The sequence below is a fragment of the Pyrus communis genome, chromosome 11, assembly GCF_041283825.1.
Source record: "Pyrus communis isolate YQ-2024b chromosome 11, ASM4128382v1, whole genome shotgun sequence".
Lineage (NCBI taxonomy): Eukaryota > Viridiplantae > Streptophyta > Magnoliopsida > Rosales > Rosaceae > Pyrus > Pyrus communis.
Genome location: NC_142575.1, coordinates 20,355,450 through 20,372,004, shown reverse-complemented (window position 1 = coordinate 20,372,004; position 16,555 = coordinate 20,355,450). Strand labels below are relative to the sequence as shown.

Genomic DNA, 16,555 nt, shown 5'->3' with positions numbered 1-16,555 from the left:
CACATCTCATTGATAAGCACAAATTGGCTTGCTAGAAGAGTGAACCAATGATTAAGACAAACCGTAACCAGGCTTTGAGTCTAGGGACAAGTTTTATTGCATGCATGTTATGCATGGTCCTATGGCATTAATGATTTTCAGTTCAGACACCCTTTCGGTCTGGGTAAGGAGTCCGTTCTGTGTAGTTTCTCGTGCAATGGGTCAGACTTAACCAAGTATCAAGCGTGTGGCTGTTCTAAATTTCAAACCATGAGTTGATGACAACTCCAGAGTTTATTAAATATTAAGTGCCTCGTGATTATATCCGGTCAAATATGATTATGTCGGCTTCATTCAAGCAAAAAAAGTATGAGCATTGTTGATCTAAAGATAGGTGAAGGTCATTAGTTTGATTTGGAACACTCTGGTGGTGATGCATGTAATTCCTCCATTTCACTCCAATTCCGAAACGTTTTTTAAAATAAAATTTGTTTTGGTGTTTGTAATCTAAAATCTGATCATTTATTTGTCCTTAAATGGCTAAAGATTAGAAAAGAAAATAAGAGGAGATTACAAGAACTCCATGAATCAAACAAGTTGAATCCCATGTCACTCTCTTCCTATTTCTTCATTCTTCTGCACACCATCAGCAAGAGCATCTAGGAAGGCAAAGTTTTATTTTCGGATTTGAAGAGATAAGAAGAGAGAGAAATCAAAATGCTATCATAATATATAATTTTCATTATTCTAAACTTATAATTTCCTTTTTTAATTTGAAAACAGTCAATGAATCAATGCAATCGCAACCATTAAAATGGGTTTAACTAAGTGCCTAAGGGAAAGCAAGCAAACAACGAGCATACATGGCAAATAAATCTACACTAACCTAGCTAAAGTTCTCAAACAAGAGTTCCTCTTACTTGTATTTGCAGGCAAATTCCGTTAAAAATATTTGTTCTTTGATCTTGTCCCTATACATACATATGTACATACATAGGTACATCCATAGAGGAGGCCTGAATGAGTTGTAGGTAGCAATTGCTTCGCGAGGAAGATGCTGGATCCCCTTTTTCCCGCTTCTATGTCGTTGTTTGATCTACTTGACTTTAAATGAAACGGCTCGCTTCACATGTTTAGGATTTTGAACACATGAATCCTCACGATCTGGGCTAACAAGTTTAAAGAGTGATACAGGCCACTAAGGGCTGGTTTGGTATTTCTGTGCTTTGAAAAAAAGTTGATTCTGCTGTGCTATGAGAATAAGCGGCTGTGAAATAAAGCAGCAGAGTGTTTGGTAAACTTTTTTGTAAAAGTGCTTTTGAAAAAAAAAAAACAGTATTATAGTGTTTGGTAAACTTTTATGTAAAACAGATGTGAAAAAAAGTCGATTTTTCAAAGCTGGGTTTTGCAGCTTCTTGTTTTTGGCTTTTTTTTCACCCAAAACTGTGAAAAAAAGCTGAAGCTGAATGTTTACCAAACACAAAAACAGCTCCCAGCTTTTTTTGATACCAGCTTTTTTCAGAATCACCTCAATACCAAACCAAGTCTAAGTTGACCATTTATTTAGATGAGCTATGGAGAAAAAAATCTTAATGGAGAACAATTATCTTTAGATTTTTATAACCAAACAAAAAATAAACCCTCTTTTTGGTCCTCCATAACAGGTTGAAAAACTATCAATGTACTCATATATTTCGTTTGAATTATTTTTAAACCTTTTACATAACTTTCGAGGTTAGAATTCTGAATTCGCTATTGAGTGAGGGACTTATTCAAAGGAATTTAGACAAAGTGAAAAAGAAATGGATTTCTGTTTCTCTTCTTAAATTTACAAAAAAAATAAAATTTTACACGATAAGTATATAGTAGTAATTAATGTATGCATTTAAAGTCAAAATAATAATTACAAAAATCTTCCATAGTTTATCCCATTTCGTAGATAATGACGTCATCTGTATATTAGTTGCATCCTACGTTTATGACTGAAAAATCGAATTTAAGGTAACGTAGAGTGTGCTAAACAGAAAACAAAACGAAAACATACTGGTTGTGATCTGGTTGAAGTTTGAAAAGGACCATTAACTACTTATCTGAGTGGTTAAGGCCGCACCTAACACGAGAGAGATTGTCAAAGCCGACATAACTGACCACCGGCATGCTCAAACCCTAAAGAAAACATGCAAAGACTTTATCCAAGTCAATTTCATCCCTGCCCTCTTGTATAGTTGTTATATAAAACCCCCAACACCCTTTCTCTCCCGTCGTCCCTTATCTAAAAGCCAACTACATTCCTAATTCCTTAACTATCATCTCGCTCCATCCAATCATATGGGCAATGCAGTTTCTCCCTGTTTCCAAAAAAACGCTAACTCAGATGTGAAAGTAATATTTTCAGATGGCAGCACAAGACTCCTTAAAGGAAAACACATCGCTGGAGAGATCATGTTTGAGTTTCCAGACCAAATGGTTTGCCACGCAGACTCTTTCTTCATCGGCCACCCCATTCCGGCTTTAGCCATCGACGACGAGCTCATGCATGGCCAGACCTATTTCGTTCTTCCGATTGATCGTTTCGCATGCAGCGTCCTCACAGCCTCGACTCTTGCTGCCCTAGGCTCATCGTCAAGCCCTAACAAGAAGGCAGCTCCTATCAATTTTGGGGAGTGCCCGTTTGAGTACATAAAGAGTTCGGATGGAAAGGTCTTGATCAAGGTGGTACCGGAGTTCATAACAAGGTTAATTGCAAGAGGTCACAAGAAAATAAATGGGTCGTCTGATGATGCTGCTAGTTCTGGTAGTAGTACTTTTCTTTGTAGCACACCTGAGCTGCAAAATCACTATGAACAGCTTGTTGTGTCTAAAGAGCAATTATGGTCGCCTAAGCTTGAAACTATTTCTGAATACAAGGTTAGGTTTTCACCATGTAAATATATAGGGAAGTGGAAACAAAAAGAGCAAGAACTCATCTAATTAATTTCCTTTTTGTTTTTACAATTACATTCATTTTTTTATCAAGAGAAAAGTTAATTTGAAAATTTACTGTTAGCTAATTAAGGGCATAAGAAGAAAGAAAGATTTGATAATTGTACCTATTGTTTTCTTCATTCTTGTCTATATTTATTTGTGAGTGGTACAAAATTTAATTGATGTTAAAGTTTAATAGTTATTTTTTTTTTAATTACGAGAGATATTTCTATTTTAAGCTACACTAAGAAAAGGAAGAGATTATGAATTTGGGATACATGACTAGCTTGAAGATGAAAACTAATCAACAAGGCAATCCAATACGTGCTTCTTTTTCTACAAGAGCAATCAACATGCCCTCTTAGTTGCATAAAATAATCATTTGTTTAGATTGGCTCATCTCTGTATTTGGTCATGTACTAGCCACTAAAACTCTATTATTATAATTGTGGTAACCAAATTTTACCAGTTTCGGAGGAGAAGGGTTGACCACGAATGCTACTTGACACATCTCGGTCCAGGCCCCCACCATATTTTGGGCTTAACTCCATTGTAGCACGATATTATCCGCTTTAGGTCCCTACCACACCTTCATGGTTTTGTTTTTGGGAACTCACACGAGAACTTCCCATTGGGTCACCCATCCTGGGAATGCTCTCGCGCGAACTCGCTTAACTTCGGAGTTCCAATGGAACCCAAAGCCAGTGAGCTCCCAAAAAACCTCGTGCTAGGTACAGATGGGAATATACATATAAGGCTTATAGGATCCACTCCCCTGGGCGATGTGGAATGTCATAATCCACCCCTCTTAGGGGCTTGACGTCCTCGTCGGCACACATTCGGCAGGGATAGGCTTTGATACCAAATTGACACATCCTGGCCCGGGCCCCCACCTCATCCCAAACTCGACTCCACCGTAGCACGATATTGTCCGCTTTAGGCCCCTACCACACCCTCAAGGTTTTGTTTATGGGAACTCATACGAGAACTTCCCAGTGGGTCACCCATTCTGGGAATGCTCTCGTGCGAACTCGCTTAACTTCGGAGTTTCGATGGAACCCGAAGCCAGTGAGCCCCCAAAAGGCCTCGTGCTAGGTAGAGATGGGAATATACATATAAGGCTTATAGGATCCACTCTCCTGGGCAATGTGGGATGTTACAATCCACCCTCCTTATGGGCCCGACACCCTCGTCGGCACACATCCGGCCAGGGATAAGCTCTGATACCAAATTGACAAATCCCCGTCCGGGCCCCCACCACATCCCGAGCTCGACTCCACCGTAGCACGATATTGTCCGTTTTAGGCCCCTACCACACCCTCACGGTTTTGTTTATGGGAACTCACATGAGAACTTCCCAATGGGTCACCCATCTTGGGAATGCTCTTACGCGAACTCGCTTAACTTCGGAATTTCGATGGAACCCAAAGCCAGTGAGCTCCCAAAAGGCCTCGTGCTAAGTAGAGATGGGAATATACATATAAGGCTTATAGGATCCACTATCCTGGGCGATGTGGGATGTCACAATCCACCCTCCTTATGGACCCGATGTCCTCGTCGACACACATCCGGCCAGGGATAAGCTCTGATACCAAATTAACACATCCCGGTCCGGGTCCCCACCACATCCCGAGCTCGACTCCACCGTAGCACAATATTGTTCGCTTTAGCCCCCTACCACACCCTCACGGTTTTGTTTCTGGGAACTCACATGAGAACTTCCCAGTGGGTCACCCATCCTGGGAATGCTCTCGCGCGAACTCGCTTAACTTCGGAGTTCCGATGGAACTCGAAGCCAATGAGCTCCCAAAAGGCCTCATGCTAGGTAGAGATGAGAATATACATATAAGGCTTACAGGATCCACTCCCCTAGACGATGTGGGATGTCACACTACTTCTTCTACAATAAATCACATAAAATTAATATTAGTATACCACAATATTATTATCACAATTTATCAAATAAAATAAACCAAGGGCGTGTTTATGAATCCATAATCAAATTGAGAGGAATTGAATTCAAGAGGAATTGGATTGAGGAGGAATTGGAATGAGGTGGAAGTAGAATTAGATTCCTGTTAAAGTTGTTTACTAAAACTGTTTGGAATCGGAGATGACTGATGTTGGTTCTATATAAGTTGTTTACTAATTCACTGGAATCAGAATTAAAGCTAGCATGATTACTAAATTGCTCTTATATAAATAAATTATTTTTATACTAATTAATCAAACTAATTTATTGTTGAAAAAAAAAATCAAGCTAATTTTATATACCAAAATTTATCTATATATAAAATAATTAAAGAGGTTTCTTTTTGTTAGAAGATGGTTATTTCCATTTGCCCCCCACCACCCAAAACCCTTGTGTTTGTCTTCCCCACACCGCCCCTTTCATCCTGAAGGCTTTATTTTCCTAGCCACAATAGCCCTCCCCCATCCCCACTTTTCCTTGCCCTCCACCCTAGTTACACCTATAGCCACCACCCCTAGCCCCAATTTCTGAAACCCTCCATCTCTCTCCTCTATGCCCTTCCTCTCCACTTTGTTTGTTACTCCCACCATGGCTTGCAATGTTGTTCAATCCAACGCGTTTGTGAAAGCCAGTGAGTAGGTCAAAGTTAAGAGATCTCATATATGCTTCCTGAGCGGGTCACCTATTATCGATCATAGTGGGTATGATGTTTGGCTGATGGGTTTTTTTTTTTTTTTTTTTTTTTTTTTTTCTCTTTTCATTTTCTCTAAATTTGAAATTTTGATTGTTGAAGTCGAGGATGGGTGCGATAATTCTACATATGGTGGTTGTTATATTTGTGGTGTTTTTAGGAGGGGTTGTGATAGGCGTGGTGGGTACGGTTGTTATTGTGTCCATTCATGGTGGTAGATTTGGGAAAGACAGAAGATTGAGAGGGTGGTTTGGGGTTGTAGAGGGGTTGGAAGGTAAAACTGCAAGGGGTGTTTCGGAATTAGAAAAAAACTATAGGGGTAATATCGGTACAAAAGGTGGATTCCTAATAGGCTTTGTTTCGGGGAATTCAATTACTGTTGACAATATCCAAAGGTTGTTAGAGTTGTTACCAAAATTAGTTAGTTAAATAGCTTAGGCTGCAAGCTAGTCATGATGGCTATATAAACTGTATTCTCATAGTTGTAAATATCAATTTAGTTCCAATGTAATCAATTACTTTCTCTCTCTCTCTCTCATTCCCTTCTCTCTTTTCTTCTTCGATACATGCCCTTTCTGCATCTCTATGTTTTCTACATTTCTGTTAACATGGTATCATCGCCATGGGTGATCGTTTGATTTCCGCTGCTGTATTTCTGAAAGATTGTTGATCTCTGAGAAACGTCGGTGTTTTGGAAAAGGTTTTTGTGCTTGTCTATGGAAGTTTCTTGGGAAAGGAAGATCAGTGCAAGCCAAGTGTTTGCTATTTTGTCTCATATGTTGTTGCTCTGTTTGTGTGGGATGATTTGTTGTTCTTGGTGAAGGTTCTTGGTGCTCGAATTTGGGTTTTTCAACAGGGAAAAGATTTGTGCAGTCCAACTGTTTGATGGGTCACCCTTAATGCCACCCATCTTTTCTCTTTCATGATGCCATCGACCTCTTTATTTCTGGCGAAGTAACAGTTGCCAGCTTTGTCCATTCCCATCATAGTCTGATTGGTGAAGAACTCAGCAACCTTCTGAAAAAGCTTCGACATTTCTCTCCCCCAATTCAATTAAATTTCAAAAAGGATTCAATGACACATTACCACCATTGTCTTCAATGCCTAAGAATTGCAATCCAAAGTTTGCTCTGTTTCTACGGAGGTTCTGGATTTGAGTTTGGTTTGTGTTCTGCTACTAAATTCTGCACTCCATCTGTTTGCTTAAATGCCGCAGTGAAATTTTTTTTTCTTCGATAGGGTTTCTTGTATGCAAGTTTATCTGTTAAGGCCGATAGCTATTTTCTGCAAGATTGTTGAAGGAATACTGCAAGATTGTTGAAGGAATACAAAGGCCGATAACCATTCCTTTTTGTTGCGTGATTAGTTCTTGGTTGTTTGAGATTTGTGCACTCCAGACGGCCGATTGCCAAGAGTGTGTTGAATGCAATTTGTTTCCTCCATAAAGCCAATAGCCGGAGTGAAAAGTTCTATCTCAGAAATAGTTTGTTACTCCTTAAAGGCCGATAGCTGGAGTAACGCTCTTGACAAGTTTTGTTTGTTGTTATTGTGTGCAACTCCATTAAGGCCGATTGCCGAAGAAGGTTGTGTTTCTTGATGTTTGTGATTGTAAGCTTGTTGTTTGATCATTCTCGATTGTGAAAATTGAAGGTCTTCTAGGAATGTTGATTGTGAAATATTGGAAACCTTATCACGAAGAAAACAGTTGCTACAGCGGTGTAGAAATCAGTTTGAGGGGCTAATTTTCTTTGGAAAGTTGATTGATGAATGGTTTGCTTCAATCTCAAACTGGGAAATCCCAGTTGAGATTGAGGGGGGATGTTGACAATATCTAAAGGTTGTTAGAGTTGTTACCAAAATTAGTTAGTTAAATAGCTTAGGCTGCAAGCTCGTTATGATGGCTATATAAATTGTATTCTCATAGTTGTAAATATCAATTCAGTACCAATGTAATCAATTACTTTCTCTCTCTCTCTCTCTCTCTCTCTCTCTCTCTCATTCCCTTCTCTTTTTTCTTCTTCGATACATGCTCTTTCTGCATCTCTTTGTTTTCTGCATTTCTGTTAACAATTACTACCTCAATGTCGAGAATTGAATTCTAGGAGTTTAGGGAGTCTGATTCCTTATATTAAGTGGGTCCCACACATTTTTTTCATTCCTAAGTGTTAGTAAATGGAAGAATGATCAGGAATGGGGAATGACTCTCATTCCGCCATATCCATTCCCTATATGAGGAATGATCAAGAATGAGGCGTGTAATCACTGTCCTTAAGAGTAGATTTTGCTCCTCTAAGACAATGTCTCGGTGTAGCAGGTTATGGCACCCTACCTTTCAGGATACAACAACATATGATCCTTGTACACGTACACTCACAATACTTGGATTGAGTGAACAATTCGATTCTTTCCTTTGGTATAGAAGCGACCGATGAAGTAGAAGGATTGAAGACGTAGAGAAATGAAGAAGACTCGACTGGAACTACCATACTCCTTTTAATTTATGCAATACTAATTTATAGGGCTAATCACATTGAAAAACGTTTGGCCATTATGAATTCAAGATTATTGCATAGTCAAATAATAACATTATACACCTCCTATAATGCATCAGTTTTGGTTTTACAAATAAAATTGAAATTAGGACTTTTAAAACAAGTTGAATAATATTAAAGTTATTAATGAAGAGTTGTATTTTGAAATACCCAATTAAAATTCCAACAATCAGCCACATATTTCTAAATACAAATTGACTCACAAGAAGAACGGAATTAGAGAAACACAAGTATAATGAGAGGACAAGGAAATACTAAGGGAAAGTGAGAATCTAATGCATCAGAAATGGTGTCTTCTGGACTACGAACCAACCTTAGGACGAGCTAGTCGTAACTCACAGAAATTTGGTGAAAATTAAATTTTCTATGAACCAATATTTCTTTGTGTGGATCATAGGACTAACCATCCACAATGAATCCTCAGAATCGAGCATGTTGCCGACCAGGCCATGCACCTACCTAAGCTCTCATAGGAAGCGACCTCACTCCCACACTCAAATAGGTGAACCCATCAAGTATGCACTGCAGTCAAGCACACCATCCAAAGGTACGAGCTATGGAATTCATTAAGAACATAAGTTCATCCTTGCACGCTGTAGTAATTGCACTATTTACACCATAGGGGTAAACTCACAATATTATAAATTTGATAATGCACGCCCAATCAACAAGTGACTTATTTTTACCTATATGAACCTACTTCATGGGATCGCCATTCACATAGGTTGGGTTACCATCACTCTTGATTGTTGTTATAGACATTAGTCTCATCCCCCTCGATGTATTAATCATCACTAGCTTTTAAGCTTAGTGGTTTTGTAAGAGGATTAGCTTGATCCAATTTTGACCTCAAAAGTATTATGTAAAATGCATATATCTTCCATATAAATTTATATGTAACTCAAGCTTGCTAGGCCATTAGCCACACATAGACACAAATATAAATTGGTCATTTCCACAAATAGTGGGATCACTAGTACAAAAAACAGTTTGCGCGACGTAGGTACCTTTGTCACGCACCAACTGTCGTGCCAAGGCAGTGAAAGCAGAGTCTGCGCGATGAAGAAGTAACATGAGTTGCGCAAAGACACTTTGCGCGAGGCATGTCCCTACGTTGTTCAAAACTCCTTTGTGCGACGCATGTCCCTATGTCGTGCAAAAGTACTTTACACGATGTAGGTTATCCGTCGCGCAAAGACACTGATGCATCAAACCTTTTTTTTTTTTTTTTTTTTTTTTTTGGCAAAAATATTTTTTATTTAATTTTTAATAAATATTGTAATTAAATTCTAAACAATAATTAATAAACCAAGAAAAGATATTTAATTATAAAATATATAGAAATGTACATACAAGATGTTCAAATATAAAAGAAAAAACTACAACAAGTAGTCTTCTAGGCTTGATGCATTAGGCTACTGGGTATCGGCTGGGCGAAGTGGTTGGGAGGTCGAAGGTGGAGCTAGATCACGTGCTGGCATCGGGATTTGGAGGCCGGACATCTGTAAGGCCTGTAAGATCATACTTATCTTCTTGTCCTGGGCTGAAAACTGGGCTGCAATCTCAGCTTGCTACTTCCGCCTACAGTGTTGCTTGTTGGACCGCAAGCTGACCTTTTAGGGTTGCCACTTCCTCCGTCAGGGCGATGACCTGTCTTGTGGTTGATCTGGAAGAGGGGGGCATCTGTCTCACGAACCTGCACCTTCCCTATACACCGAATAACCTTGCCATGCATGACGACGACCGAGCTTTTAAGCAACAACAACGAGTCACCAAACTAGGAATGCTAAATAGTCATCAAACTAGGAATGCTATATACCACCAGAAATCCACTTGCAAGTATGATTCACTAGTCACAACAAAAATATCCAATTTATGAAAACTGCATTGAACCTAAGTCCTAATATTTCACCAAACACAAAAAAAAAAAATCCAAGAAATGCCCTCATAAGCAACAAACCATATATATCAAAACCAATTACCAATGCATATATTTAAAGACAACCGATTAAAACCAATTAACCAACAAAACAACCTGTGTAAAATGATAATGCCAAACACAGAAGCAACAACTGAGGAATATTTGTACCAGTAATTCTCTTAGATAATCCAACAATCAGCAAAATCCAACAAATGCTATGATACAAACAGGTTATCCTGAATTTAATCAAGACCCGGTATGCTCAGATTGAGGAACCTAAGGTTAATGCACAAGAAAAATGAAGAGAAATATACTTGGAAGGGAATATTTACCACAATCTAATCACCGAAAATAATGCAGCTTGTTTTAAAATTTCAACACATGTTTAGAACAAATTGCTCTCATGAACACTAACAAGACTGTCTGGTACGAGAAACATCAAAATAAGAAATCAACAAAAGATCAATCGGAATTACAACCCAATTCAAAAGAATTGGGGTTGAACTCCATGACTATGTCCATTTTCGCTTTTGGGAAACGACCCACTAACTGAGCAATCTAATTGAAATCTGAATTCTGATATCAAAAGTCAAACTACAAATGCGCAACATGACCATAGAATCCAAGGGAGAAACTGCAAAGAATGTAATAAAAAGACTTACGTCTATCTCTGGTATTGTAACCCCTAGCTTAGCAGACAAATTTTTCTTGAAGACATTAAACTTGGGAGCCAAGTCCTTTGCAGCAGGGCCACCATCAACACCAAATTCATTAAACCTACATATACAGACGTGCCATCAACACAAAGGAACATGATATTGTTTTAATTTTTAAACACATCAAAGTGCAATGAAATTTTTGACAATCTCAATAATAAGCCTAGCAAAGTCATGCATAATTCTTGCAATATAGCATACAAACAGATACACAGCAAGACTGTTAATAATATGTAAAAGTTAAAACAATAGCAAAACCAACGGGTAAAATGCCCGAAGATACTGAAACTTAACAATATCAGGGCAGAAAACTCATGCGAGGAGTTACAAACTATAAACTGGAACTGTAACAACTTTTATCTTGCATTCTTTTCTTTGTGAGTTAAACGTTGGCACATGTTAAAAACCTCCTCACTCTACATTGGTTAGAGCACATCAATGGCCAATTCCTTGACTTCACATCTGTTGATTGGGACCCTATCAAGTATTTCCAAGAGAATAAAAAGAATCATCACTATGCAAGAAATTTGGTACGTGAATAATAAGGCACAAACATATGCTTGAAATGATGATCTTGCCAACAACATCTGGTATAGTTACCACACTATCAATGACTTGAAGCACTGACAAATCATTATCAAGATCAAGTACAATTTTTCTTGTGAAGTATGCTTTGTACAAATAAATACGTAGTCTTTGGAAGAGTCAACTTTACTGGCATGCACAGTGACAAAATTTTGTCATGCATCAGACATTAGCAAAATGGTACTAGTTGCATCAGAAAGAGACAATGTAGTGAAGAACAATGCGAGAGAAATGATAGGCACAAACAACAGTGGTGCCGTGTCAAGTGTTAATAATCATGAAATAGAAGAATCGAGTATTATGAAGCTATCTCATGATTCCGAAACGAAACAGTTTTTCCTGAGCAAAAAAGATAATGATCGGAAGGCATAGGCTACTCAAAGAAACAGGCCCTTAATACTAAATTGACCACTGATTTATTAGTCAACTTTATCTTCAGATAAGTAATCAACTGTGCATTTTTACATGAAAAGAAGTAAGCATTCTCCAAATAAATAAGGATAATGGAAAAGGGATTAAAGGCTCATGTGGAATTGATTCACCAACCCATGAGGCTTGTCCTTCGAGAAACTGAAACCCCGAATACCTTCAAGATATATATATATATATATATATTGGGAAACAACATGAGCATATTGCCAGACTTCAGTTTTTATAACATTTCATATTTTTCTAAAAGAAAAGAGGAAAAAAGAGAGCTATTAACGATGAATTGGCCAAGTAAGTTCTTTTATAATTAATCATGATGGATGGGTGGTGCTTGGCAAAAAATCCAAAAAAGGAAAAAGAATATTGTTTTCGTTCCCGGCATATTGATATAAACAAATAAATAAGTTTTCACATTGGAGAAGAAGTTAAGGGAATCAATTCTTTAGCAAAAAGAAAAGGAGACCACTAATTCTGAGTGTTTGAGACAGCTACTTATCATGCAATCCCCAAAGAGGAAAATATGTAAAATACAGATTCCCAACCCAGATTTTGGATAAGGGGAGGAGCCAGAATAAACCTGCAAGAAGTCCAATGTTACAAATGGGTATCAATGAAAACCAAATCTAGACAAATATAGACATAAGAAAACCAAATCTTATTTAGAATGACACCAAAAATTAAAACATCCTCACGTTGTATTCATAATCACAGATTCGACTTTCCCCTTTTCATTTTTTAATATAAATAAATCTTCAAAAACCATTGCAACATACCCTGCAACACTTCCTATACTCAGACCACCAAAGACAAATGCTACAGCCTGTGAACGCTCTTCCAAGGGTATTGTGCTGTACCAGGTAAAAGATTATTAGGATTCTCAAACACAAAGAAATGGACCCAGTAGACAACCTGAATTTGAACAAAATAATGCTTCATGAACACCACCTATGAATCTATGATGGACCAAACTAAATAAAAGAATGTCATACATGCTTGGCAAAAAGGTCTATTGTGGCGGATGGGGAAATGCCTTCTCCAATTCCTACCTGTACTTCAAAGAAAAGAGCTCTCAGTAACAGGTAGGTTTGATACTCAAACCAACAATAAGTTGGAAATCAAGAATGAAAACAAAAGGCTAAACAAAGTTGAACTGATTTACAAGAGTCTGTAGTAAATAGAATATATTGTAAATGAGCGTACCAAAATTCTTGACAAAACTAAACCAGGTGTAAATCCAGCAACAAGAGGGACAAGTGACGTAGCCAAAGACCAAGTTAACACTCCAAACTCAAGAACTTTTCTGCATAGAAGAAAATGATAGATGAGTATGCATACCTGTCCCTGCCAAAAGATCAATAAACAAGCATTTGGGGATTGAACCAATCCCACCACGGATGAACTGCATAGTTTTGCGTATAAATAAATAACATAATAAAAACTTGAAACGATCTTTTAAAAAAACAAACCTCCCACTAAAAATCTTAGCAAGCCAACCTCCGGGATGCATACCCCCAAAAGAACGACGATTGAACCAATCCCACCTCGGATGAACTCCATCCAAACTGGTGAGACATTGGAATTATAGCAGTACTTAAGTTCACCTGTCAATCAAACACCCAAAATCAAACTTAATCAATTCCACATGCAAAAGGAACAAACTTAATTCATTTAAAACCAAAATGCAGTAAACCCACAACCCAATATCTACGTCCAATTGCATTTTGCATCAAAGTTCTTTCCTTTTCACCACAAAAGCATCAAAGCTTAAGCTGAAAATTTCAAGCCCATAACTTGTTCAATGAATGCCTATGTGAGAAATAAAAACAGAGCCAGCAGAGTCACATAACTACCTTATCCATGTTGCAGATGACAAAGGCAAGCGAAGTAGTCCCAATGAGCTTGTACCTCTGAGGTACGTTCTTCCACGGAGGCCAATCCCGATCAAAACCCACTTCCTCAGACCCGCTTTCCTGACTCTATCCCCCCTCAGAATCGGACCCAGAACCCGAACCCGCCCGTTGGACCTTATCCACCGATAGTCCATTGACCCTTTTGGTTTCTCTAACACTTTCCTTCTCCTTAATGCTACAAAGAACTCTCAACTCCAAGTTGTTCTTCGGAGGAAACCGAAGCAAACGACGTCATCCGGGTAAGGAGAGGGGAGATTGTGAGCTTGTGCTGTGTGAAAATAAGCAGGAAGAGCACTTGGTTCTGAGCGTGAGCGAGACGGAGTGAGAGAGAGGGCGAGATGAGCGAGAGGGGAGAGAGACCGAGTGAGCTAGAGGGAAGAGAGAGACAGATGGGTGGGTAGTGTCTAGACTATTTTCCAATTAAACCTAAAAAAGCGCCCTTTTTTTTTTTCAACTAAACCGCCAAAATTTTAACAATTGTGTGACGCAGTTATAAATTATGACGTCGCACAAAGTGCTTTTGCGACACAATCACATTGTGACGTCGAGCAAGGTATTTTCAAAAAAAATATTATTCTAAAATTTACTAAAAATCTCAACCCAAACTACAATAATAAATTTAAGGCCACTTAATAAATATACATATCATTCAATTTCTTAAGTGTTATATGTACAAAATAAATAAATTTAAATCTACTTCTGTTGATCCTAAAAATTACAAAACCTACGTGGCGCGCAGGCCGAGTAACTAATAAGCTAACTACGTCCTTCGGTCGAATGCGGGGCGTGCCAACTCGTCGGCCGAGCCTGGCCGAGGAGTAAAATTTGTTGATGTAGCTTTGAGCGCGTTGCTGACTTCTTTAACTTGCGATTGCGACCGAGGAAGGAACACTCTCGGTCTCTGGGTTCTACAGCCTGAAGACAAGGCTGCTAATTCTGCGGAGTTCACAAATCGTCCGAGCCCGATTCGGTCACTGTGATTATATTTGTGAGAGTATAAGCACGTCGAATCGAGACCAAGGTGTATGGGCACAGGTACTCGAACGTGATATATGTCTTGATGGTAAACGTAGTTCGGCCGTCGGAATGCCGAACCCTGAAACTCACCTGTGAGTATCCAATCATAAAACCACTCGGCGACCAGTACGCCGAGCAATGTAATTCGTAACACCTAACTATGCCGAGAAAGCTTAGTAAGGTGACCTCTGCCAACAAAGGTTCGAAAACCTTCCTCGACCGAGACTTGGATAGATAATCGGTCGACCTCGACGCAGTGCTGTTTATCCAAACTGAAGATGCTTCTTGGTCGGCTGATTCTGCGGCAGCAGTGCTGTTTATCCAAACTGAAGGTGCTCGCCGGTTGCTTCCATAGTGCTGTTTATCCAAACTGAAGGTGTGTCGGCAGGAAAAAGAAAAGGAAAAAATCTCAAGATGATTGAGAGGTTTTGCGCAGGGCAATTGTATGCTGAGTTCAAGCTCCTTTCCGTTTGCATGATTTCTTGTATTTATAGTGCCCCATTCCTTGAATCCGACTCCGATTTGGATTGGGAGTCCTTGTCCCACTTTGCCTCTTCCTCGAACAAACCTACTCCCACTGGGATTCTGAATTTTCCTTCTTTTCGGGACTTCATTCCTTGCTGGTCGAGAATCCTAGTTGTACCAGGACTTCCTCGACCTTTCTATTTATCTGGACTTTTTAGGATTTGGCTGACCCTGCCAGCTGGCCCGGGCCTTATTATTCGGCCCATATTATTTGTCATCACCTTGGGCCGAGCGCATCCTGCTGCTCGGCCCAGCAATAATATTTTAGGCCCAAACATTGCCCCCTCGCTTCTGAGGTCGCCGACCGTTAACTCTTGGTCGGGCCTCGACCTTGAAGAAGCGAAAACGTTTATTGCTTTTTGGATTTTACTTCCTTAATGACCGTTATTCCTGCGCATTTATGAGACATGATTGCACTTTCCTCGTTGCCCCCAACGCGTGGCCACGTGTCGATTCTCCGCTGCTCTTAAAACTTTCAATCGTGAGCCTCGAAACCGTGCCCTAACTGGAACGTCTTATCCTCATTAATGCTTTAAAACTGGCGCCGCACGCGATCGTGCGTCCTGGATTTTCGACTCCTCGATCCCCTCTTCGCAGGTTCCCAAAATATCCGAAATGATTGGAATCTTTCCGGGTTAAGTTTCCCCCAAAATTAAACCAGTGCTTTTTTAATTCCAGCGCCTTCCGAATTTCAGACGTTTGATATTCATTCTGAAAAGCCTATAAATACCCACTTTTCCACCATTCGCATCTTACGCTTTCAGAAACTCCAAAATCCCAATTCTCTCAGACTTGTTCAAACCAAAACCCTTCCAGTTCTTCCTTCTGCGATTTCTTCACCAGTTTTCCAAACTATCTCCTATCACCTTTCCAAATGGCCTCCTTTATCTCGAAGCTCTCTGACGAGATCAACAAATGCAAAGATTTCATTGATCGGAATGCGATCAAAACACTACGCTTTGAGAATGACATGGCTACCTCTCATCAGATTCTGGGCCCCCTCTTCAGGGATGCAGTGCCGTCGTGTATCACCAATCTTCTCAAAGAGCAATGCCTAACACCCCTGCTCCAGGGGTTCGACTGGTCCAAATGGTGCTTGGCTCGGCCTCAAGGAGCTTGGCCCTCGACCACTACAGCCTGGGCTGCCTGGGTGGATCGAATGAGATCAATCTTCGGTGAGGAATGGAAAGCCCTCGGCATCTATGATGCCATCCTGTTATCGACCATGGAGATTACCATGGATAAGGAGCTGCTTATGGCGGCCTTGACTCTATGGTGCTCGGCCACCAACACC

At 39.5% G+C, this 16,555-nt stretch overlaps 1 protein-coding gene and 1 pseudogene across 2 annotated transcripts; one reads left to right on the top strand and one right to left on the bottom strand.

Annotated features, from left to right (window-relative positions):
• Positions 1-2,223: 2,223 nt before the first annotated feature.
• Positions 2,224-3,133, top strand: LOC148693042 (uncharacterized). The gene has a single exon (XM_088680363.1). It carries the CDS (start codon positions 2,308-2,310, stop codon positions 2,947-2,949), a length of 642 nt encoding a protein of 213 aa, XP_088536489.1. The 5' UTR covers positions 2,224-2,307; the 3' UTR covers positions 2,950-3,133.
• A 6,329-nt stretch (positions 3,134-9,462) lies between these two features.
• Positions 9,463-16,012, bottom strand: LOC137736044 (uncharacterized; annotated as a pseudogene). The gene is made up of 9 exons (XR_015953586.1): positions 15,996-16,012; positions 13,660-14,128; positions 13,276-13,410; positions 13,010-13,109; positions 12,799-12,855; positions 12,583-12,657; positions 11,090-12,386; positions 10,742-10,856; positions 9,463-9,906 (listed from the first exon to the last, which is right to left on the bottom strand). The product of XR_015953586.1 is annotated as an uncharacterized LOC137736044 (transcript).
• Positions 16,013-16,555: the final 543 nt, after the last annotated feature.